At 50.8% G+C, this 23,179-nt stretch overlaps 1 protein-coding gene across 2 annotated transcripts; it reads left to right on the plus strand.

Annotated features, from left to right (window-relative positions):
• The first annotated feature begins 45 nt into the window (after nucleotides 1–45).
• Nucleotides 46–22,369, plus strand: RHBG (Rh family B glycoprotein). 2 transcript variants are annotated; one of them, XM_048828071.2, is made up of 11 exons: nucleotides 232–321; nucleotides 2,747–2,841; nucleotides 9,397–9,583; nucleotides 10,580–10,730; nucleotides 11,276–11,423; nucleotides 12,935–13,101; nucleotides 14,984–15,121; nucleotides 16,353–16,486; nucleotides 17,969–18,090; nucleotides 19,237–19,310; nucleotides 20,088–22,369. In XM_048828071.2, exons 3-11 carry the CDS (start codon nucleotides 9,417–9,419, stop codon nucleotides 20,160–20,162), a joined length of 1,176 nt encoding a protein of 391 aa, XP_048684028.1. In that variant the 5' UTR covers nucleotides 232–321; nucleotides 2,747–2,841; nucleotides 9,397–9,416; the 3' UTR covers nucleotides 20,163–22,369. The 2 variants fall into 2 exon arrangements, with proteins under 2 accessions (XP_048684027.1, XP_048684028.1); XM_048828070.2 differs by lacking the exon at nucleotides 2,747–2,841 and having other exon boundaries at nucleotides 46–321.
• The last annotated feature ends 810 nt before the right edge of the window (nucleotides 22,370–23,179 follow it).

Here is a 23,179-nt window from a genome sequence, read left to right on the forward strand (position 1 = left end):
CGAGGCTTTCTACAAGTAATTAACAAAAGTCTTGGCACAAGGGCCTCAGCTTGTTAACTTCCACCTGCGGCCAGGTTGGAAGATTAGTTTCATTTTCATCTCTCTTACGCTTCTTTCTCCTCCTCAGGAGCATGTCTGGCCACACAACCAACCTCAGGCTCAAGCTCCCAGCAATATGCTTCCTCCTCCAGCTCTTCACCATCATCCTCTTCGCTCTTTTCGTCCGCTACGATCAAGAGACCAGCGCCAGACTCTGGCACGAGGAGCTGAGCCACCACAACAAAAGCAACCGGGACAACGATTTTTACTTTCGCTACCCGAGTGAGTACAACCCATCCATGCACTCAGCTCCTGCTTCATCAGCCTCGGTCATAGAATATCAGGGTTGGAAGGGACCTCAGGAGGTCATCTAGTGCAACCCGCTGCTCAAAGCAGGACCAACCCCCAATTTTTGCCCCAGATCCCTAAATGGCCCCATCAAGGATTGAACTCACAACCCTGGGTTTAGCAGGCCAATGCTTAAACCACTGAGCTATCCCTCCCCCCCCCAAATTCAGGAGGTCCCACCTACATTGCCCATCACCATGGTCAGATGCCATCTGTAGGAGGGGAACCCATGCATTTCCGTGCCCCAGATGTTCCATGGCCCCTCTCTGTGACAGAGGACGCTCATCTCAAGTGTGTGACACCCACACAGTCTCTTAAACCCCAGATGAGCCCCCATTTATATAACAGCCACCTTCTTGGCTGATCTCTGGGATTGAACCAGGGACCTCCAGTCGTAAAATATGACCCTCTACAGCTGTATCAGACTCACAGCCTATCTATCTTAGGGGTATAAAACTGCAGCCCATCCCCGTAGTATCTGAGCACTTTCATGTAAAATCAAGAGCAACAGCAGCAATCTTTGTGGCTCAGGCACCGAGGGAAGTGTATATACATTAGAGGCCCAGAGGATCTGGGCTATGCTGACTGGTGGGTGATAACTTTCAGGGGGAATTTAAGAACTTAGAAGTGCCCCAAGCTGATGCCCGCTGTTGGCACCCTCTTGGTTTTTCTTCTTGGTGCAGACACATTGTGCAGAGCATGGGAGAAGCTAGCGAGGCCGGTGCCGGGCGCGTGGGTTGAAAAGCACTCAGAGTATTATCCTTGCGTGCGCGGGAGTTGGTGGGCAGTACAGCTGCAAGGCAAACGGTAATCCCTTCCCGGGGTCTTGCAATTCAGAGCTGGCCTCTGGGAAAGGCGCCTCTGTGTGCCAGGACATCCCTCGCAGAGCAGAGGCGTTTGGAGGCTCGTTTGGAACCTAAAGCCTGAAAGAGGCGATTGACTTCGGGGGGAGCAGACAGTGCAGTGACATTGCTAAGCAGCTGCTCCGTGGGGGCCTGCACTTCAACAGCAAATGGTAGTCAGGGCTGGTGGATGAAGAGTCAAGGGCCTGGAAGGGAGGCATGAGGCTGCTCAGGGATTCATTCATTCCTCGGTTGAGATCTGTTCTTATTGTGGCAATCAGAGCCAGCTTAAATGCTGGGAATCACACACGGGCAACTTGCAGCACCACAGGGGACGTTTGCTCCACTTGGCCTCATCGAAGAATAGTCTTGTGGGTCAAGGCGGTTGGCCTAGCTCGCTAGAGAACAGGGTTCAAACCCCCTGCTCTGCCACAAGATCCCTTGGGCAAATCCCTCAGGGGGTGACTGCAGCGTGTAAGCAGGTTCCGACCTCCGCCAGCTTGGGTACCAATGGCAGCGAAGCTGTGGCAGCCTGCTTTAGCTTTGGGGGGATTGCGCTGCAGCTGCTGTCGGTACCCACGCCAGGTAGATGAATGCTCCCTGAAGCTATCGGTACCCTCCGCCGGCAGTGTCCAACATAGCCTCAGGCTCTCTCTGCCTTGGGGTATGTCCACATTGTGATAAAAGACCCGTGGAGCACGGCTGGCCTGGACCAGCTGAGATGGGCTGGTGCGGCCATATAATATGGCACTGTAGACATCTGGGCTGAGGCCGGATCCCAGACTCTGAGACCCCGCCCGGACGTGGGTCTACAGAACCAGAGCTCCAGCCCAAGCCCGAACATCTACCCTGCAATTGTTAGCCCCGCCGCCCTTGCCAGTTGACCTGGGCTCTGAGACGGGGTGCCGTGGGTTTTTTATTGCAGTGACTTACCCTTGGTTTCCCTTCTTAAGATGGAGATAATCTCCCTTTGCCTAGTTAGAAAGGAGTGGGCTTTGCTTGACCAAAAGCTTGACAAGCAATGGTTCGAAGCACTGTAGGATGACTGGTCCATTCCCACGGACTGTGCTGTAGAAATATTGGCCTGTTACAGTTGAAACGTTAGACAGGAACCCTCAGAAATACTGGGTCATGACTAGAAATAGCAAGGCCCACGCTGAACTTTGGAAATACTCAAAGAGACTGCACAAATACTGCAGAAATCCTGAGCCATTCATTTAGAAGCCTTCCGGAGGGGTGTTAATATCCGGAGAACACCTGTTGCTTGACAGTGCATCTCTTGTAATAACCTCACACTGCACACTGCTCCTGTATCAACATAACTAACGCCTAAGCTAATAAAGGAGATCTTTGTACTGAGCTATGCATACACTGGATTTATATGTGCTGTTAAGTAGATGGTATGCTTTTCTAGCCCTACATCTCTACTGTAGGGGAGCCTGTAGTTTAGTCTGCCAGCAAACTTGTGTCAAAACTACAACTGCCTTGCCTTCGCTACTTTCCTTTGTTGTTTGCAGTGTTATTGTTGCCGTATCGGTCCCAGGATATCAGAGAGAAGATACCTGAAGAAGAGCTCTGGGTAGCTCGCAAGCTTCCTCTTTCACCAGCAGAAGTGAGCCCAATAAAAGATATGACCTCGCCCACCTTGTCTGTGCTAGGATTTTAATGCTTGTTAAGAACACACCTTTTTCCCCCTGCAGCAAAGACATGCTCATAAGGAAATGTCTCTTGCTATTTGCACACACAGTCTCTAGCACAATTGGCCTCTAATCTTGGTTGAGGGCTCTAGTTGGTAGTAATCACTGCTTGGCATAGCTATACAAACAACATATTTGTACGTATTTGTATGCTTTCCAGTTCCCTAACCATTTTCATTGCTCTCTGCAGAACTTTGCTCAATGTTCCCACATGCTGGCTGTCATCATGGGCTACTGTGGGATATTCACAGTGGGGGAAAGTAGTTCCGTTTCATGGGGGATTTTGATATTTCAAAATTGGGTTTCACTCCTATTTGGAATGAAAACAAAAAATTTCAACATTCTCCATGAAAAGGAGAGGAGCCGGACCCCCAGGGCTGGATGCCTGACCCACTGCCCCAGTTAGCCCATTGGAACATTGGTGAAGCCAAACTGTGTCTATGGAACCTTTTGACTTCACCGAATTGGCAATTCTGATGAAACATTGTTTGGTTGGAATTTTTCCGACCAGCTCAAATTTCTACCCTGTGTGGATCGGTCATAAACTTAACCATAGACACAACCACTTTACAGCTTAGGACCTGGCTTGTGAAAGTCACTGCGAGACTTTCTGTTGACTCCAACAGGGTTTAGATCAGGTTCTGGTTGAGAAAGACACATGTTTTTAAATCTCCAAGGTGATCTATTAATTATAATTACTATTTAGTACCATCCTACTATTATTACTATTCCTTATCTGTATTATGGTGGCACCCAGGAGCCTCAATCACAGACCAGAACCCACAGTGCAAGGTGCTGTATGAATCCAGAACGTAGAGCTTCCAATCGAAGTACCATCTAGTGCATCGTTTCTCACTGCAGACGCTTCCCTGCTCCAGTACTGACAAGGTTAGAGGTCAGTGCGCTGCTGAGGAACGCTCTTTGGAATGAGCGCGATTGCAAAACATAGGCTCGGACCACTCATGGGGATGGAAAGTCCCGTGACTGTTGTCCTAAACCAGGGTCATTAATCCTGATGTCCTGGTCAAATTGCTAAGGGCAGCCAGCAAAACTGCCAGGCCTGAAACAGATACGGATCAGACACTTACAGGAATAATGAAAACACGCCCCCTTTGCCTTAGCTAAGGGAGCAGCATGAAATAGATTGAAACTAACGCTGCAAAGCAAGTGAAAGAGAAATTAGGTTTGCAGTGTTATAGCTGTGTCAGTCCCAGGATATTAGTGAGACAAGGTGGGTGAGATCATAGCTTTTATTGGACCAACGTCTGTTGGGGAGGGAGACAAGCTTTTGGGCTACACAGAGCTCTTCTGCAGGTCTGGAAAAGGTGCTTAGAGCTAGTCTACACTGGAAATGCTACAGCGGCATGGCTGTAAACACTATCTTCAGTGTAGACCCTACCTATGCCAAAGGGAGGGGTTCTCCCATTGGCGTAGGTAATCCACCTCCCTGAGAAGCGGCAGCTAGGTTGACAGAAGAATTTCTTCTAGCTCTGTCGACATGGGGACTTAGGTCAGCTTACCTACGTCGGTTAGGGTGTGGATTTATGAACACATAATTTTCTCGTGTAGGCCAGGCCGTTGTCTTTATTTCGGCCAGGTCTGCACTAGAAAATTAGCTCAGCATAACGACACTGCTCAGGAGCATGAAAAAGATCCACACCGCTGAGTGGTGTAGTTAAGCCAACCTAACACCCAGTGTAGACAGTGCTAGGGCAACGGAAGAATTCTTCCGTCGATCTAGCGATCGCCTCTTGGGGAGGTGGATTATCCACAGTGGCTCATTGTTGCTGTAGCATTTTAAGTGTAGACAAGTACCTGATTTTTAAGAGAAATTCGGGGCAATTTTGGACCAGATCTTTAGCTGGTATAAATCAACATAGCTCCAGTGACTTCAACAGAGAGTTGAGAGTCAGTGGTTACTTTTGAAAACGTTGGCCTCATGGTTCTGCAATAGTGTGTAGGGTGGCAGCATTGCCTAGCACACAGATCACTGGCCTGGGACTCAGGATACATTTTTCAACTCCTAGCTCTGCCAATGGACAGACGTGAACTGCTCCCCCCTGAGCCACACCTGACTCTCCTCCTGAGTCTGACACGCCTCTGCCTCTTCAGTTGGATCAAGACTCCTGCAGCCAGATGGGTCATTTTTATTTTCTCCCACCCCCTCCCCAGGGGAAAGGAAGTTGCGACCAACAGTGCTCCAGGCACAAAACCAAAAGCTCACCGCGAACCCTGCCTCTAGGCTTCCCAGGACTCCCCTTACCATGCGGATCAGCACGTCACAGCCTGCGATCCATGCCGCTTCCTGCTCTCATGGAACCCCTGCCCAAGAGGCGGGGTACGTGGATGCAGGGCTGAGACCTACGCTGCTCGGCCTTGGTGAAGGCAGGGCAACCGCATAGCTGCAGTCAGGCTTTAGCAGGAGCGGACGTCCTACAGGTTCTCCCAGTTTCATCTGCCAACTCTTAACTCCACCCAGAGCTGAAAGAGAATTACTCACACCCCCCCCCCCCACCCACACACACACATTCAACACATAGAGACATGCACTTTCTATCAGGAAAGAGGTGGCCTAGGGTACGTCTACACGACCGCAGAGCTGAAGCTGCGCGGGTGTTGTGTGGATGCTTCCGGCATCCAGGGAAGGGATTTTTCCCTCAGTGCAGATAATCCAGCCCTCCGAGAGGCCGTGGAGAGATCAATGGAAAAATGCTTCCATCAACTTAGTTGCCCCTACAGTAGGGGTTAAGGAGACCTGCAGGGCGCAGAATCTTTCACAGCCCTGAGCGACGCAGTTAGGGCGACCGACGTCTCAGGTGTAGGCCAGGCCTTAGATAGCTGGGGGTAGACAACTTTTTTTTTATTGGGTGGTGGCAGAGTTGTTGCATATTGCTTCCAGGAGCAGCTTTGTACCAGGCCTGAATTTGTCCACTTTTAATAAAGGGAGATAGACGAGCTTCTGGCCCAAGCTCGAGGTTTCTTTATTAATGCAATCCACGATGTTTTCTGGAGGAGGGTAAAGTCCCCCACAGTTGTCTACACCCACGTCTGGGCCTTGTTAGCATAGCGTCTGAGCCCCTCATCATCGTTAGTGTATTTGTCCTCACACCATCCCTGGGAAGCAGGGCAGGGCCCATTATACAGATGAGGAACTGAGGCAGGGAGAGACTTGCCCCCGGAGCACCCAGGAAGCCTGTGACAGAGCAGGGGATTGAAATCAGTCTCCCAGCTCTGTGATCACTCAACCTTCCTCACCAGTTCTTCTGTGCCATCTGAGGTAGGATTAGAACCCAGGACCATTTGCACACACAGGAGGACACTTTCCACCACGCCACTGAGCTAGGAGACCTGGCATCTCCGGGTATGTCTACGCTACAAGCAAAAACACCCCCAAACACCAACCCCCTGCACCAAACCCCTACAGCAGTGAGGTTCAGAGCCCCAGTCAACTGACAGGCTCACGTGACGGGTAAAAATAGCCATGTAGATGTTCGAGCTCAGACTGGAGCCTGGGCTCTGAGACCCTCCCTGCACACTGGGTTTCAGAGCCTTGAGGGCCAGATGTCCTGCTATTTTTGGCCCTGGAGTGTGAGTCCAAGTCAGTTGACCCAGGATCTGAGACTTGCTGCGTGGGTCTTTTTTTGCAGGGTAGATGCCCCCTCATTCTTCACTGCCCTGTACCTTGCGCCCGCGGGCGTCCTATTTACACTAAGGCCTCTTTATTCTACTTGGGCAGAGCACGGGTGTCAAGCACATGTAAGTACACTGCCAGAGTGGGGTAAAGGGGCCCTGGTGTAAATCAGCATTGGGCCCCTTGGGTTGTTATTGGCACTAGTATGAAATAAGTGTAAAATGCTACAAAATCATAAACTAAGCATACCAGGCTCTGAGATAGCATTTGTCATTGGTAGATCTCCCAAATGTTTTGTCATCTTTAATATATTGATCCTCACAGTGGTAGATGCAGAGTGTCCTTTATACCATGGGCCTTTTACACCACTCTGGCAAGGGAAGCAGGATCTTAGCAGGAGTGTAATGAGTCTACTTCCTCTTTAAGACCTGCCAGACCAGCGTAAAGGGCCTTGGCGTAAATGAGCATCAGGCAGGCGCCGTTTCACACCCACTTCACACCAGAGCAAAGGACTCCCACAGGGTGCAGGGCACCACAAGACCAGGCCCTTGCTTTGTTCCTGAATCATGAGCCTAATGCTTGTGCACCTGCAGAGTTTATATTTACTTTAGTCACTTTCCGTGCAGAGCACATGGTGGCATGGCCGGAGGCCATGAGCGAAAGCCTGTACCTGTGACTGTCGCCAGTGTCGAGTGTTAGCTCCATACGCTGGCAGCAGCGAGGTGACGAGACGGAGGGGCAGGTGCTACCCAGGTGTAGTCCCATTGGCTGCCGTGGAGTGACACCGGTTTACACCCGCGCAGGATCTTGGCACTCTGTGGGCTGTGTTAACTCCTGTGGAACGAGGGGGTGGTGAAGAAGCTGGCAGATCTCTGTGCTGGGGGTGGTGAAGGGGGAGAGTTTAAGAGAACACAGCAGACCCTGTACTCGCATAGCTCTCTGGTTCGCTGCTGTTCCTGCTATAGACCCGATTTCCGCCGCCCCCCTTCCCCCGGGCATGAAAGTTACAATCATTTTTATACCCACCCAGTGCTGATGGCTTGATTCTCATTTACACAAAGGCCCCTTTATGCCGCTCTAGCCTAGTGAAAGGGGCTTTCACGCTGCCAGAGCAGTGCAAAGGGACCTTAATAGCGGAAGTGAGAATCAGGCCCATAGTGCGGTGCACATGCTTAGCATTGGTGCGAATGAAAACAGGAGGTGCTGGACCAGGGAGAATAAGACCTTCTTATTCCCAGCTGCATTTGGCGCACTGGTTTCAGAGCGATTCCACAAGTGGCTTGGCATTCCACATCTCTGCGATTGTTTTCACTGATCTAAAATCCACTGGAGTCAGGGGAGTCACTCTGGATTTACAACTGGTTTAACTGGACAAACAGCCCACTTGGTCTAATGGTTATAGTAAGGGACTAAGAGTGATGAGAACTTGGTTCCCTTTGCAGCTCTGCCACTAACTTGCTGTGTGACCTTTGGCAAACCTCTTCCCCTGCTCTCTGCCTCAGTTTCCCTGTATGCTAAATAAGGATAATAGCAACAGTGTTGCGAACCCCATAACGGTTCAAAAAAAAAATCATGGCTCAGGCACCCAAAGAAATCATGATATTGGCTTAAAATTGTGAGATTAAAAAACAAAAACAAAACTCCGGGTTCTATCTATCTTCTGTCTGGTTTCTGAGCCTTTAGGGTGCACTAGATTCACTTGCACTTGCAAGCTTTTCTCTGCAGACATGAGGGCTAGAAGTGGCTTTGAATTCTCCCCCCACCACTTGACTCCCAGAGCAGGGCTTTATCAAGAACAGCAAATATCACGAGACTTGTGATAAAATCGCGAGAACTAGCAATGATCTGTAACCGCTCCCCACTTTTGTAAGGAGAGATCTAGGCAGGAAAGGTGCTCTGCGATGGCTAAGAATTATTGTCCATGTTCCCACAGTAACGCCGCGTAAGATTCTGGGTGGAAATGTCGCCCTTACAAGTGCAACACTGTTCATGATGCTTCTAACCAGGACTTAGGTTTTCGTAGCACTAGTCAGCCCGAAGAATTCCAAAGTGCTTTACAGAACAGGGGTCACCTGTCCCCCACTGAAATGCAGCCACGTCTGGAGTGGAGCACTGCACTTCTGATTCTTCACTTCTGAAAAGTGGGGAGGTGGGGGGAGTGGCTCCAGTTGGAAAATGTCCAGAAGACATCCCAGAGCTCTTGCGAAAGGTGTCACAGGTTCTTTAATGTCAGGACCTTGCTTTTTACGTCCCGCCTGAACGGCGGAAGAACAAAGCGGTGAGGTACAGTGTTTGCGCAGCTGCCACTCAGCGAGGTCATCGTTCCATGGGGCAGCCCCAGAGAACGGGGCCACATGGCACGTCCGTGCTCGGCGAATTCTCAAGGTCGCTTGGCTGCTCTCTTGCCCTGGATGATGGCTTCCTAGAGCCGGCTGGGGGCTGCTCTCTGTTCTGATGAAAGCAGAGGGGAAAGAAACGGTCCTGGGAAATGCTCACCTGCATTTGTGCTGAGAGGATGATCTTAGCACTGCAGTCTACCTATATCCTCTGGGGTGGATTCTCCGGCTCTTCTTCCTGACAGAAAGTTTAAAAATGTTTTGAAGTTCAAAGGCAGTTTCAAATTCAGATTTAAAAAAAAAGAAAAAAGAAAAAAAAAAGTCAACATTTTTGTGGATTTCTCCCCTTCTGGGTTATTTTGCACCAATCCTGGAGCATGTCAAAAAGCTGTCGATACTTGAGGGTTTTTTGGGGTGGGGTGGGGGGAAATAAATATTTCAGAAAATGTGTTGACAAGTTCCCTCTCCCCCGGGATCAAATCCATTTGTGATGCTTTCCCCAGGTTTCCAGGATGTTCACACCATGATCTTCATCGGCTTTGGCTTCTTGATGACCTTCCTGAAACGTTATGGATTTGGCAGCGTAGCCTTTAACTTCCTGATCGCGGCGTTCGCTATCCAGTGGTCTACACTGATCCAAGGCTTTTTCCACTCTTTTCACAATGGCAAGATTCACATCGGAATAGAGAGGTGAGTGGCTGGAGGCCAGGTGTCAGAGAGGAAGGATGTCAGGTGGGTCATTCCCAGCTTGGCCACAGACTCTTTGTGTAACAGTGGGTAAGTCTCTGTACTTCAGCTCCCTATTGGTAAAACTGGAAGAACAGCCCTGCTCTGGCTCCCAGGGGTTGCAAGGATAAAGGTTCAGAGGTGCTCGGATAGATGGTAACGTGGTGTGAAGTCACACATACAGCTTTCCTTCCGGGTCCAGCTCTAAGCCAGGGAGCCGCACAGATGTTCATGTCAGACATGCTTGTGATCAGAACGCCATTGTGTTGCCTCAGCCTGATTTGCTCATTTATGCAGCAGTCAAAAGCGGATTTGGCAATAGGCATGAGAGGGCCTAGGCTGAAATCCCATGTCTGCTGCAGACTCCCCTTGTGACCTTGTCTCCCTGGGCCTCGGCTCCCTATCTGTACCATAGGGATAACAAGAGCTCATTTCTCTCGCCTCCGGGGCGGAGTGCATCTCTCCCTGTGTGTATGGACAGAACCTAGCACAATGCACTCTGATCTCAGTTGAGGCTACTGTAATACACGGAACAACAGAAGGGCTTTTTTCACTCATTAGATCGAGACTAGAAAGGATCAATAGATCATCTGGCCTCCTGCAGACCACAATACCGGCTGGGTAATTTCACAGATGTGAAACCCTCCAGCTCAGTTCTTAGCCCTTCCACCCATTCGTTAGATGAGCCTAGCATTTCTGTTCCAAAGTCTCCAATCACACCTGCTAACCGATTCTGCCGTTCCTTCTCTGGAAAGCTTTTCTCTTGGGGACCCTTGTGAATTTCCCAGACTGTCAAGTGCACAATCTTCTCCCTTATCCATTAAACTGAAGGCTGAAATTCACCCAGGTGCAAGGGTCCCTGCACCATTTAAATCTAGAGGAAACTGGTCTTGTGTTGGCAATCTGCCCGGGGTAACAGTCTCCTGCAACCTGTTCTACTTTCTTCACTATTCCTGCTAGCATGATCAATGCCGATTTCTGCTCCGGAGCTGTCCTGATCTCCTTCGGAGCAGTTCTGGGCAAGACAAGCCCCATCCAGCTGCTGTTGATGGCCTTGTTTGAAGTCACACTCTTTGGTATTAATGAATTCGTCCTGCTCAGCGTCATTGGGGTAAGTCACACTTTTCATGGCTCTTCCGTTCCCCAGAGCAAGCTGTTCTAAGCTGTTCTAAGCTGGGTCACAGCGTGGTTGTCAAGCTGAGCAAATACCTGACTTGTTGGTTCAGTGGCTAAATAAAATTTAAAAAATTGTTTTGGGTCAAACTAAACATTTAATTTGACCCAAAGCGTAATTATTTTCATTTAGTTTTTGGGTGGTTTTTATCCCCACCTTTATTTTTAAATAAATCTAGCTATGTTTTCTTGCAAGCATTTAAAACGGTTTTTAAAATAAAATTCCAGGAAGCTTCCAAATGAAAAATAGTTTTCAAGTCAAATGTTTAGATTTCTAAAGATTTTTTAGGGCTCCCTCCCTTCCCCTGCTCACCAAAGCCTTCGACAAAACCGACATGACTTTGCGAAACATTTCAATATTGTCGAATCCGTGTTTCTTTGCTAAGCGCAGTTGGGCTGAAAACATGCTGCCCAGTGGTGGTACAGACTGTATTACCTCCTGCCCCCTTTTCAGCACCATCCTTTGCTTCCTGTACCAACCAGGCAAAGGATGCTGGGGGCTCCATGACCATCCACACCTTCGGGGCTTATTTCGGATTGATGGTTTCGCGGATCTTGTATCGGCCCCAGCTGGACAAGAGCAGACAGAGGGAAGGCTCCGTGTACCATTCAGATCTCTTTGCTATGATCGGTAAGGACTCGGAACACACGTAGCTCGAGCCCCGGATGGGGCCAAAATAACATCTGACGAATCGGAAAACTATGTCTGTGGTATTTTTAGGGGGCTTTATCTTGAGATCCCCTTGCTCAGATGACTCCAAATTTGGACCCTTAACCCTGTCCCAGTGTGACATTACCCAGGGTACCGTCTGGACCACTGAACAGCTGCTGGGACCACTCCCCTCTAAGTTCAATTCTTCAAGAGTTGTTGATGTCATGAGCAGAGGAGGCCTCTGTCTCTCTCTTATACCAACCTCCCCTCTCTGAGGATTACTCCTGACTGGGGTGCAGGCGACAAGTAGCTTCTTGGGGACGTACGGGTTGAACCATCTCTGTGATGACATGTGAATTTCTTGTTTACACCTTCATGTTGCTGAAGATTGGCTGCTTAAGCCAGTGACAGCTCGTTAACACCTGGCTGGGGGTGCTAATGCGTCTTTGAAGAACTGGTTTGGACCTGCCTTTTTAGCTCTGGAACACGTTACAGCAGTGGCTCTCAAACTTTTTTCCTGGCGACCCCTTTCACATAGCAAGCCTCTGAGTGTGACCTCCCTTATAAATTAAAAACACTTTTTTATATAGTTAACACCATTATAAATGCTGGAGGCAAAGCGGGGTTTGGGGTGGAGGCTGACGGCACGTGACCCCCCATGTAATAACCTTGTGACCCCCTGAGGGGTCCCAACCCCCAGTTTGAGAACCCCTGTGTTACAGCAATGTTATATAGTAGAAACTTATAACTTACCATACAATGTTGATACACATATTTTACCAGGACAATAATGTTCAGCGGGATATGAGTTTTCCAATGATCTCTCACAAGGTATGCTTTGTACAAAATATATTAGAGTCTTGTAAAAGTGGTGACCATAACAGTATAGACTGGCACAGATACGGTACAGCAAGTTTCAAAACAATCCAAGCAAGCATGTGTATTATAGGGCACTTAGAAAAGTCCTTTGTTAAACAGTAAACAACTCTCTCAGTAAACAGCTGGGTGAATAGCTGATTTGTCTGCTCAGCAGCAGTTCTTGGGGGGGGCGTTTATGTCAAACCAAACCTGAAAATTCCATCAGAAAAGTCAAATTTTGAGTCTTTTCTAGAGCATGGATTCGAACCCAACATTTTCCCCTCTGAATTTTCCATAAACTGTGTGTGTGTGGGGGGGCTTTTTGTTGAAAAATCAGAAACTGAAAATTTTTGGTAAAAGTGTTTTGGGTTTTGATTTAACCGAAATCCAACACTTAGTCTTTCATTTTCTGTTTTTTTCAATGGAAAAAACAGGAAATTTCAACCCAGAAGAAAAGCGTGTATGCCCATTTACATTTTGGTCAAAGACCCATTTTCCGTCAAAAAAAGTTGTTTTGACAACAAGCGGCTTTTGATCAAAGCAAAAGCATTCACAGAACATTCCCCATCAGCTCTGTGGGAGATTCCCTGCCTTCCAAATCTGCTTTCAACTCCTAATTCCTTCCCATGCAGGAACAATCTATCTATGGCTCTTCTGGCCAAGCTTCAACTCTGCCATTACAGCTTGTGGCGATGACCAGCAGCGGACAGTCATGAACACCTACTTCTCCCTGGCCGCTAGCACGCTGGCCACCTTTGCCACGTCAGCCCTCATCAATGGGGAAGGCAAACTGGACATGGTGAGTCAACTCAGTGGCAGCTCTGTCTTTTTGCTGCTGACTCCCCAAGCATGGGCGGTGGGTGAACCCTACCTTCGGGGAGGCTAGCCCCCAGCCCCGCCCCTTCCTCCCAAGGGCATGCCTGAGCCCCGAGTCCACCACCCTCACGACCGGCCTGATCCCCGAGCCACCACTGGCCGTCGTCTGCAGCTGAGCCCCTGCTGGCTTCAGGGGAGAAGAGGACCAAGGGGGAGGCCTCAGGGGAGCCATGGCCTGGGTTAGGGGAGGCTTAGCCTCCTTTGGCCTTCGATACCCGCCACCCATACCCCCAAGTCTCCTGCCAGACACATTTCCCCCTTCCAATGAGAACCTCAGTCTTTTGGCCGTGTGGACTCTGCTACGCACCCCCGAGGCTCTGCAGGAGAGGAGCCCTGAGCCTGGCGACCTGCAGAGATGCACAAGAGTGGGGCTCCCTTTGTGCAGACCTGTCTCGCCAGGACCATCCTTCCCAAGATGGTGGACAGGTGAGCAGGTGGGATTATGGGTGTCACAGTTGAGGATGCCTGTATTTCCCCCATCGTGGTCCACCAGGCGCTCCCAGTTCCCCAGCCCTCACATCGCTTGGGGAGAGACCCCCGTCTCTCTCCCTCCTGACTGAGGGTTTTCCAGCCTGCATTGTGATATTCCCAGCAAGCCAGTCAGGCTGCACAAGCAGCCTCTGGAGAGAAAGCAACGAGCAGCGTAATTGCTCGCAGTTATGTTACCACCCAACGCTTTCTAAGCAAGCGTATTTATTCTTAAGGTAGCAGCATTACAGAGAAAACTTATTTAAAACAATACAAGAACTTACCCACACGCTGAAAGGCTCACTAGAGCCCACTCCAACTCCAGACTCGGGCTCTGGGAGGTGTCAGTCCTTCAAAACCCCCAATCAGGTTTTCCCCATGGTTATAAGTTCACACCTGTGTCAGGTTTCAGAGTAACAGCCGTGTTAGTCTGTATTCGCAAAAAGAAAAGGAGTACTGTGTCAGTTCACCGCTGCCATGAACAGTTCAGCCTCTCCTTTATACAGCTTGGGCCTTTCATCTTGTCTTCACGTACCAGGCCGTCAGCAGGCAGTGATGCGATCTTCAGGGTGTAGCTTCAAAAGGCTGGATTTTGGTGTAACTAGCGGTGGGGAATTTGCATTCTTTGCCCCCAACTATTCTCCAGGAAAACCACTTAGCGCTTTCTGTTCTAAAAGTCCATTCTTGTCTGGCACATTGGTCATTATAGTCATTTCAAGCCCCAGGTCTCACATCTGTCACATTTGCCCCCCGCCCCTTGAGAGGTTACAAATAATCTCAGCCCACAACACCACAAACCATTCATTTAATACAAGGGAGCCCAAAGAGACAAACTTAATTCAATAAAACTCCCAAGGATATTGCCAGAGGCAGCAAGGAAGGATGGCCTAGTGTTTAGGACATTAGCCCTATAGCTTGGGAGACCTGAGTTCTATTCCCTCCTCTGCTACAGACTCACTCTGTGACCTTTGGCAAGTCACTCAGTCTCTGTGCCTCAGTTTCCCTATCTGCACAATGGGGCAATAGCGCTGCCCTACCTCACAGGGAGATTGTGAGGATAAATACACTGCAGACTGAGAGGTGCTCTGGTGCTGTAGTGATGAAGCCCACATAAATACCATTGGTAGATACTATGGGGACAGTTCCTCTCCCTTTGGGCCTTCTAAGATCTAAGATTCCCCTTTCGAGGGGCTGCTGTTTTGAACCGTGCCTTCCAGACGCAACTTTGAAATTCTTCCCAACTTTCTCACCACCTCTCCTTCCAGTCTTCACCGCACCTGACCAGCGGTGGGTGCGGGAGTCTGAACTGAGCTCCTCCCCCCATGCTCTCTCTCTAGGTCCATATTCAGAACGCAGCCTTAGCCGGCGGGGTCGTGGTCGGGACGTCAGGCGAGATGATGCTGACTCCATTCGGTGCCATGATCGCTGGGTTTCTGGCTGGGCTCGTTTCTACCCTGGGCTTCAAATTCCTCACGGTACGTCCCGTCGGTGACGTCTACGCAGCACGCCTCTTGCCGCGGCACAGAGGGTCCGCGGAGCTACCCGCCACAGTGAAAAGCGGGCGGTGGTCACACAGCGGCGTGTAGCTTTGCCTGCCAGGGAACGGGAGGAAGCGTCGGGCTGTGTAGACAGGGAAGGCCCTGCTTGGGCACGTAGAAAGCCGTGTAGGGTCCACACCCACAGAGGCCAGGTGTGTCTTTACTTGCCTAAACGGTGCCTTGCAACCTACACTGGTAGTTATACCCATGCGGGGGGCACGTTGTTCAGGCACTCTACCCATGACGGACGGGAGCGTGTCGTGCGTGCGTACGTACCTTTAATGTGGGGCCTGATCCTCATTGGCAGTAAGGCCCCTTTTCTCCAGGGCGCCAGCCAGGGCCCTCAAAGTGGGTGAAAGTTTCCTTTCTGCCCGCTGTGCTGGACCTTGGGGTCAGTGAGACTCAGGCCTTCTAGCAAGGCCCTCGCCCTCCTTTACACAGGGAAAAGGAACTGGAGTAGCATAAAGAGGCCCTGAAACCCCAGCTGGGGCCAGGGGAGGTTTCCTCCAGCGCCGGGACTGTGGAAGACAGCCGCCCTGCTGCCTCTGCCTCGCTACCCCCAGCATCGGGTGTGCCGTGGGGGCCAGGCCTCAAGAACAGCCCTGAAGCCCGGGGGTGGGGACTGCTGGGGCCTAAACCATGTCTGTATTACACAGCGCTGGCGGTGATGCGTAGGGTACACGTGGCCACGTGCCGCAGCGAAAAGCGAGCTGCGTCCACACTGCGGCGTGCGGGTGGCAGCGAATGGCTCTGGCCGGGGGCGCGGGAGGAAGACAGCGGGAATGCTACCTTGTGCGTGCAGAGAACCGTGTAGGGTTTGTACTGGAAACATACCCACAGGGGTCAGGCGCGTCTTTCCTTTGCCTGCCTAAGCCCTGCCTTGCCATCGACACTGCTATTTGAACCTGCGCAAGGGGGAGGGAGGAAGCCATCTATGTACTCTCCACACTGCTGTAAGAAGCGTCCCGCGTGGACGTGCCTTTAGACAGGCTCCCAGGGATGTCTCAGTGACACCAAGGGGCTTTCCAGCCCCCGGGGCAGTCCAGAAAGGTTGCTTTAAGCCCTCCCACCCCCTGCACTGCGCCTCTTAGATACCCGCTGCAGAACTCGTGCCCTGAACGCGCCTCTAGGCCTTCATGTCCTCACAACCCCTCTGTGCTCTCCACAGCCCATCCTGGACGCCAGACTAAAAATACAGGACACGTGCGGGGTCCACAACCTCCATGGGATGCCGGGCGTCCTGGGTGCTCTCCTGGGAGCTCTGGTGGCAGCTCTGGCAACACAAGACGTCTACGGGGACGGGTGAGCGCCGCTCGGCACGCCAGTCTCACTCACTTGGGGGGCGGGGGGGGGGCGGGAAGAGACCATCCTTCATCCCAACCCTCCCCTCCCAGTGGATTCCTTGATTTCGATCGTAAATCGCACCCCACCCGATGCCGGTGACGGAGTGGGTGGGAGGTGACATCTAGGCAGCTCCATGCACGCCAGGCATTGAGCACGCACGGTTCACTAACACACCACCCTGTCCTCTGCTCACTAACTCCGTACGGCCACCGAGAGGCCGAGAATCACTGCATGGCTATTCCCTGGGAGACGGTATTTCTATAGCAGCCGTTCTCCATCTTTTCAGGACCAAGAACCCCCTTCCTGTGTACCAGCACCAGAAGGTCAGTGTGTATTATGGAAAGGGCAGGGCAGTTCCTATTCCCTCCCCCGACACCTGTTCGCAACGCTGCTCGGGGCATGGGGGGGCGGGAATAGCCCACATATCGAAGACCCAGGCTTTACAGCGAGACTTAGCAATGTACGACTATGTTTTAATATGGTCGCTGGATAACACAAAGGGTTATTTTAAAGCATTTTTTTTTCAAGTTATCTATTTACTTGTTCACAGTTGTGGGGAAGTTATGGGGGGTGGACAGACCACAGAGGCCGTCAGACAGTCATTAGTTAACGAGAGTAGACGCGGAGATGCAGGAAGTTGAAGCTTTAGAACTCGAAGGCGCAAAGAGTCAGCGGCACGTGGCAAAATGACAGGTCAACAGCCTGAAATCAAGTTCTTAAGCAGCGTTTTTGTTTTTCTTACTTTGCCCCGCTGTAAATTTCAGTCATCAGATATTTACTAACATTGACAGCCAAGCCTATCTATAGTACCTTCCAACCCTGGGTGCTTTACTCACACTAGTTCTGCCTCGTAACGCAACCCCTGGGAGAAGGACATTATTATTGCAGTCATATTGATGGGGAAACCGGAGCATGGAGAGGTGAAGGGAATTGCTCCTCAGTGGCAGGACTATCCACTGCTGTGGACAGTAAGCTCCCCCTCCAGCAATAGATGCGTCTGATCCACCCCCAAAAAGCCCCTGTCAGGGGACAAGCAGTGAGTGAGCTCCAGAGGTCGAGGACTGTCCAAATCCTCCACACCCCTAACACTGCACCCTTTCTGCTGCCTCTGGACCCTTCTGTATCTAGGCAATCCTTCACGGTTACATCTCTATGGCTTCATTAGTTCCACAGTAGCAAAACATCAGTCCCTGAAGCCGCACTGAGCGCCCACAACCTGGCTTTGATGCTGGCCCATGGGCAGGATTTGAACAGATGACCTTCAGCACTAGGAGCAGACGGGCTACAGCTCAAGCTAATGGAATAACTCCACTGACTTCCAGCAGCAGTAGATTCTTATCCCCTTAAATGAATCAGGCGTGTGATGGGGACAAGGCCTTACCTTGGTCATCATGAGTTACAGGAGTTCCCAACACATACCTGGTCTTACCGATCTTGCAGGATGGCCGACGTGTTCCCTTTAATTGCCAACGGAAGCCGGACGGCAAAGTACCAGGGAGCCTACCAGTTCTTCGCGTTACTCATCACGCTGGGGTTCGCGGTGGTCGGAGGGAGCCTCGTGGGTGAGCTTTGTGCCTGTTGATGGGGCATCTTTTCACTGTGGTCACAGTACCGCGGGCAGAAACATAGACTTTTATCCTCCACCCCTGCTCCGCTTGAGGCCCTGCCCCCACTCTGCTCCCTCTCCTGAGGCCCTGCCTTTGATCCATCTCTTCCCACCCCGGCTCTGCCCCTGCCCTGAAGCTCCCGCCCGCTGCTCTCCGCCCGCCCCCAAGCCCCGCTCCCAGCTGCCAAACAGCTGATTGGTGGTGCCCCACTTTTTATTGTGGGTGCTCCAGCCCCAGAGCACCCACGGAGTCGGCGCCTAGGACTCCAGGAACATCTCATGGTAACGTTGCTACAGGGCTTCGGGACCACAAAGTGCAGCATTTTTGGTTTGATTCAATAGCAGTTATTGATGGTGCAGTAGCACAGATCTCGGCAGAGATCAGAGCCCCATTGGGCTAGGCACCACACGTGGGTATAACAACCGATGGCCTTGGACCTGAAGACTTTGCAGTCTAAATAGACAAGACAGAATCATTATCCCCATTTTGCCAATAAGAGAACCAAATGAGAACCAGATCCTCAAAGATATTTAGGTTCCTAAATCCCTTTCAAGATTTGGGCCTAAAGTGACTTGACTAAGGTCACACAAGGAGTCTGTGGCAGAGGAGAGAATTGAACCCAGGTCTCCCGATTCTCAAGTCGAGTACTTTACTATTATTAATTATTTGTGTTGTGGTAGCGTTTTGGAGTTCTAGTCACAGACAGGCCCCCGGGGCACTAGGCACTGTACAGACACAGAACATAAAGGAGCTTATAATCCTCTCTTAAGTAGCGTCTACACTTCGAAATTAGTTCTCCATAAATCCCTATTAAATACTATAACCACTGAGTGCCAAACTCCTGTCCGGCCACTAGAGGTCAGCATAAACCAAGGCGTCGGGAAATCAGCAGCTGTTAAAAACTCTAAGTTTTTCAAAGTTGGGTAGTTGAAGTTTGACATCCAAAATACAGGCAACAAAATAAGTGGGCCTGATTTTTAGTGGTACTGAGCCCTGGCTGCTCCCACTGGCTACAAGAGGAGCTGCAGGTGACCAGTACCTCTGAAAAGAGACTGCAGAATGGGACGAACTTTTCCCTCACCCTTCCTTTTACTTTCCCAGGAGCGACTTTGAAAATCAGGGCGCTTGGGTCCCCTCCAGACACACAGTGCTTCGAGGATCAGATCTACTGGGAGGTAAATCCTTGATTTCGTCTTCTTTCGGCAAGGTCCCACAAGCAGCAGAGGCTGATCCCTGAAGAGCCGTAGCAGACTGAGCGCCACATATGACTTATTTCACCATAGCACTTAGCAGCTAAGACCAGGATCAGGGCCCCATGAGCCAAGGGGCTGCACGTACACATAATGAGACCCAGGCCCTGCCCAGATGAGCTTTGCCACCTAGCTAGGCAAAAAAATGATCCACTCCATTTGACAGATGTGGACTGAGACGCTGAGGGGAAAAGGCCCGGTTTTTCCAAAGCGCTCAGCAGCTGCCTTTGCTTTGTAAAGTCGCCAGTGGGAGCGCTTGAAAACGTAGCCCCAGGTGATTTGTCCAGAGTCACGGGGCAAATCTGGAGCAGAACTGGGAATTGAACCCTGGTCTTTTGAGTCCCAGGCCAGAGACTTAAACAAAAAATCAGCCATGACAGAGACAGTGGCTGGGAGCCAGAAACCTTTAAGTGGGTCCCCTCCCAGGACCGTAGGGGGCTGGGAAATAGGTGCATTTGCCCTGAAACTGTCACCGACATCCTAACACTCACCTTCTCCATAATAGGAAAAGAGTTTCCCAATCACTGTGTCTAATGCTAACACATGCCCTCAGCTGGTGCCACTTGCTGTATTATGGTCACCATCAATGCCCAGAGTCATGGCTCACAGTCAGTGTCTCTTCCGCACAAGGTTTCCGATTGTCCCCAGATGGTCTGAGCAGGAAAATACCCAGTGTCACCCTGTGTCTCTGGTTTCATCCAGGTCCCTGAGGATAATCAGGATGGGTACATGACAGCTGTGAACTCTGAGGACGCCGAAAGGAGTGCAAGCGTCTAATGGGATTTCCCTCTCTGGCTAAGCTCTGCATCGGCACACCTCAGCCTGCTAACCACGTGGGCCCACCTGATTCAAGCCATCCAGTATAGGGGGAGATTTCCTGAGCATCTGCCAACTGCAAGGGGTGTTAGTGTGGACTTAGCCTTTGTTGTGGACAGAGGAGTAGCAGCTTGTGATGGGAGGAAGGAAGCCAGGCCATGGTCTCCACCCCATCCCACCTCCTCTTGCAAGGATCCCCGGGTCAGGACTGTCCCTGCCCATCTACCCCATGCCTGGAATACGAAGCGAATGGAAGCCAGGATCAACGTTCCCATGGGGCTAACGCCCTCTTCACCCCCATTCAGCCTCACTCGCTGTCCAGGCTCCTTTCCAGAGAAAAGGAAGCCGTGGGAGGCTAGACTGAGAGATCTGGGTTCAGTTCCTGGCTTGGTCAGAAGCCCGGTGTGAGATCAGGCCAGTCTTTTAAGCCTGGCGTACACACCAGCATCACTGAGCTGATGCAAACTGAGTGGATTCTCTTATTTTGGTTTAAACAGTGGCTGATCTTAAACCTGCTCCTCGTTGATTTCAGTTAAATCAAAATAAAGCGCTCCGACTGAAAGGGTCGCCTCCATCCAGCCTTGGGCATTGGTATAAAACACACACCTTTGGCTTAACCAGTGCAGCTCTGCCTGCAGGCAAGCCCTTCCTCCCTCTGGGCCTCAGTTTCCCCTCTCTGTATTAAAAACGAATCCTTCCTGAGCTGTTTAGATCTTCGGGCAGGGACTCTCTCTCACTATGCATCTGTGCAGTACTCAGTCCAATGAGGCCCTGGAGGTGCTACCGTGAAAGTAACTAATCATTCAAGAAGTCTTGAAAGACAGGTCAAAAGCCTTCTCTACCAGCCCAAGACAGAGGTGCCTAAGATGTGTCCATTTGAAGTGCCATGGATGCAACAGGAGTCTGTTTTAACCGCAGCCTTTTTACAAACTGTTGTCCCCGTTTTCTTGCCTTGACCATGGGATTTAGGCTGGCTTTACATACAGATTTTCTACCAGCTCTGCAGAAACTGGTGGCTAGGGGTGGGGTTCGTTTTTAAACAGAGCTATCCCGGAGCCCAGGAGCAGTGGAACAGGGGTGCAGCAGTTCTTGCTGGCTTGAAGGAATAATAGCAACCAAACGTCTGGCTTCCATCGTAGGCAGGATTTACCGTTTGGTTCAATGGCTCCCAACGCCTGCACTATACAATTGTTCCAGTGCCCCTGCCTGGACAACTCCTACAATGGATACAGCTATACAAGTACCAAGGCACCTCCTGCCAGTACAGTTTATATTCCCCTGGGGGGCCATGAGCAGGTTTCAGGGGGTCCACCAAGCAGGGCCAGCATTAGACTTGCTGGGGTCCAGGGCAGAAAGTCAAAGCCCCACCGCATGGGGGGGAAGCCTGGGGTCCCAAGCCCTGCCACCTGGGGGCTGAAGCCTGAGCAACTTAGCATCATGGCCCCCCCTGTGGCGTGGAGGCCCCAGGCCATTGCCCTGCTTGCTACCCCCTAACGCCGGACCTGGCTTTTATATGCAGAAAAACAGTTGTTAGGGCACAAGTGAGCCGTGGCGTTTTTATAGCCTGTTGTGGGGGCCCCAGAAAGAAAAAATGGCGGAGATCCCCTGCCATGTAGAGCACCTCCATACTGATGTAATTGCGTCCACACGTGGGCCTACTGGTAGAACTAGACCCATTTAGTCAGTGGTGTGTCCCGCAGGCCTTAAACTGCACACGTTTGGGCTCGCGGAACGTACCGTCACCCCATTAAGAGCCATGTCTGACGAGGTTATTAATAAATCACTTTATTTTTAAAAACAATGGAGGGGACTGAGATATACCAAACCACAAGGAAATAAATTAGTCTTTTATTGAGAACGATTCCGTTCTTTGTTTGGGGTGAAACATGGCCCAATGGATGGGGCGTGGGAGTCGCTGTCAGGAGACCCAGCTTCTATTCCTTGCTGTGCTATAGGGCGATCTTGGGCAAGTCACTTCCCTGCTCGGTGCCTCAGTTTCCCTATGGGGATTATGATCCCATGCCACCCTTACAAAGTGCTTTGAGATCGCTGGATGACAGTGTTATTATACAGTGTACTGGGGTACTCGGCTTGGTCACATATCTGCACAAAAGGTTTTGAACAAAAAAAATTCTTAGAATTTTCAATGAAACAAATCTGAACCAAAACTATTGTGTGTTTTCTGACTTTCCCCCTCTTTCAGCCTTTTCCAGTGGGGGGGGGAGAAAATCCACACACCCCAGCAAAATGTAGGGACACCACACACACAAGATTCCAATGAAATGAAACTACATGCCGTTTTCAACTTTGCTCCCCTTTGTCAAAGAATTAAAGTTTAGAAGGGAAGGTTTCTTAGGGGAAGGGGGATTTTCCATAACTTCTAGGACACACTGTGAATGTACGTTTTATTTCTGAGCCACTGAGCAGCAGAGAGTGCTGTAGTCTCGGACACATGGCGCACGTCTACACTGCAACAAAAGGCTTGTGGCAGAGAGTCCCAGAGGTCGGGTCAACCTCCAGTTTGTGCTGTGGGGCTTAGAATAGCAGTGTAGGAATTGCTGCTCAGGCTTGTAACCTGGGGTTACAAGTGCTGGACTCCCATGGGAGTTGGGCACCTAAATATCTTTGAGGGTCCAGGCCTCAGAGGTACAAGCTAGAGGTGGAAATTGGGGAAATTGGTTCCAGGAACATTTTCATTGTGCCCCAAACCCAATTTCCCATTAAAAAAAAAAGCAATTGGATGGAAATGTTTTTCCCCCAGACCCCTTGGGGGCAGGTCTGCCTTCTTACACGGTACATCTACCCTGCGAAGGAAAACCCATGGCATCAAGCCTCGGAGCCCTGCCCACTTGTCTTGGGCTCACCGGGCTAAAAACAGTGGTGCAGACATACCCACGGGGGCTGGTCCCCAGGCGCTGAAACTCAGCGGTACACCTTTTTCTGTTCAGTGTAGACACGCCCTTTGGCACCACTTTGCC

Source organism: Caretta caretta, chromosome 24, assembly GCF_965140235.1.
Source record: "Caretta caretta isolate rCarCar2 chromosome 24, rCarCar1.hap1, whole genome shotgun sequence".
NCBI lineage: Eukaryota > Metazoa > Chordata > Testudines > Cheloniidae > Caretta > Caretta caretta.

Bases quoted from the DNA above. Each gene is read 5' to 3' on its own strand.
- RHBG (XM_048828070.2), top strand. From the start codon at position 132: ATGTCTGGCCACACAACCAACCTCAGGCTCAAGCTCCCAGCAATATGC. The intron at 9,584-10,579 runs GTGAGTGGCTGG...TATTCCTGCTAG, and splicing joins ATTCACATCGGAATAGAGAG to CATGATCAATGCCGATTTCT. The intron at 15,122-16,352 runs GTACGTCCCGTC...TGCTCTCCACAG, and splicing joins TGGGCTTCAAATTCCTCACG to CCCATCCTGGACGCCAGACT.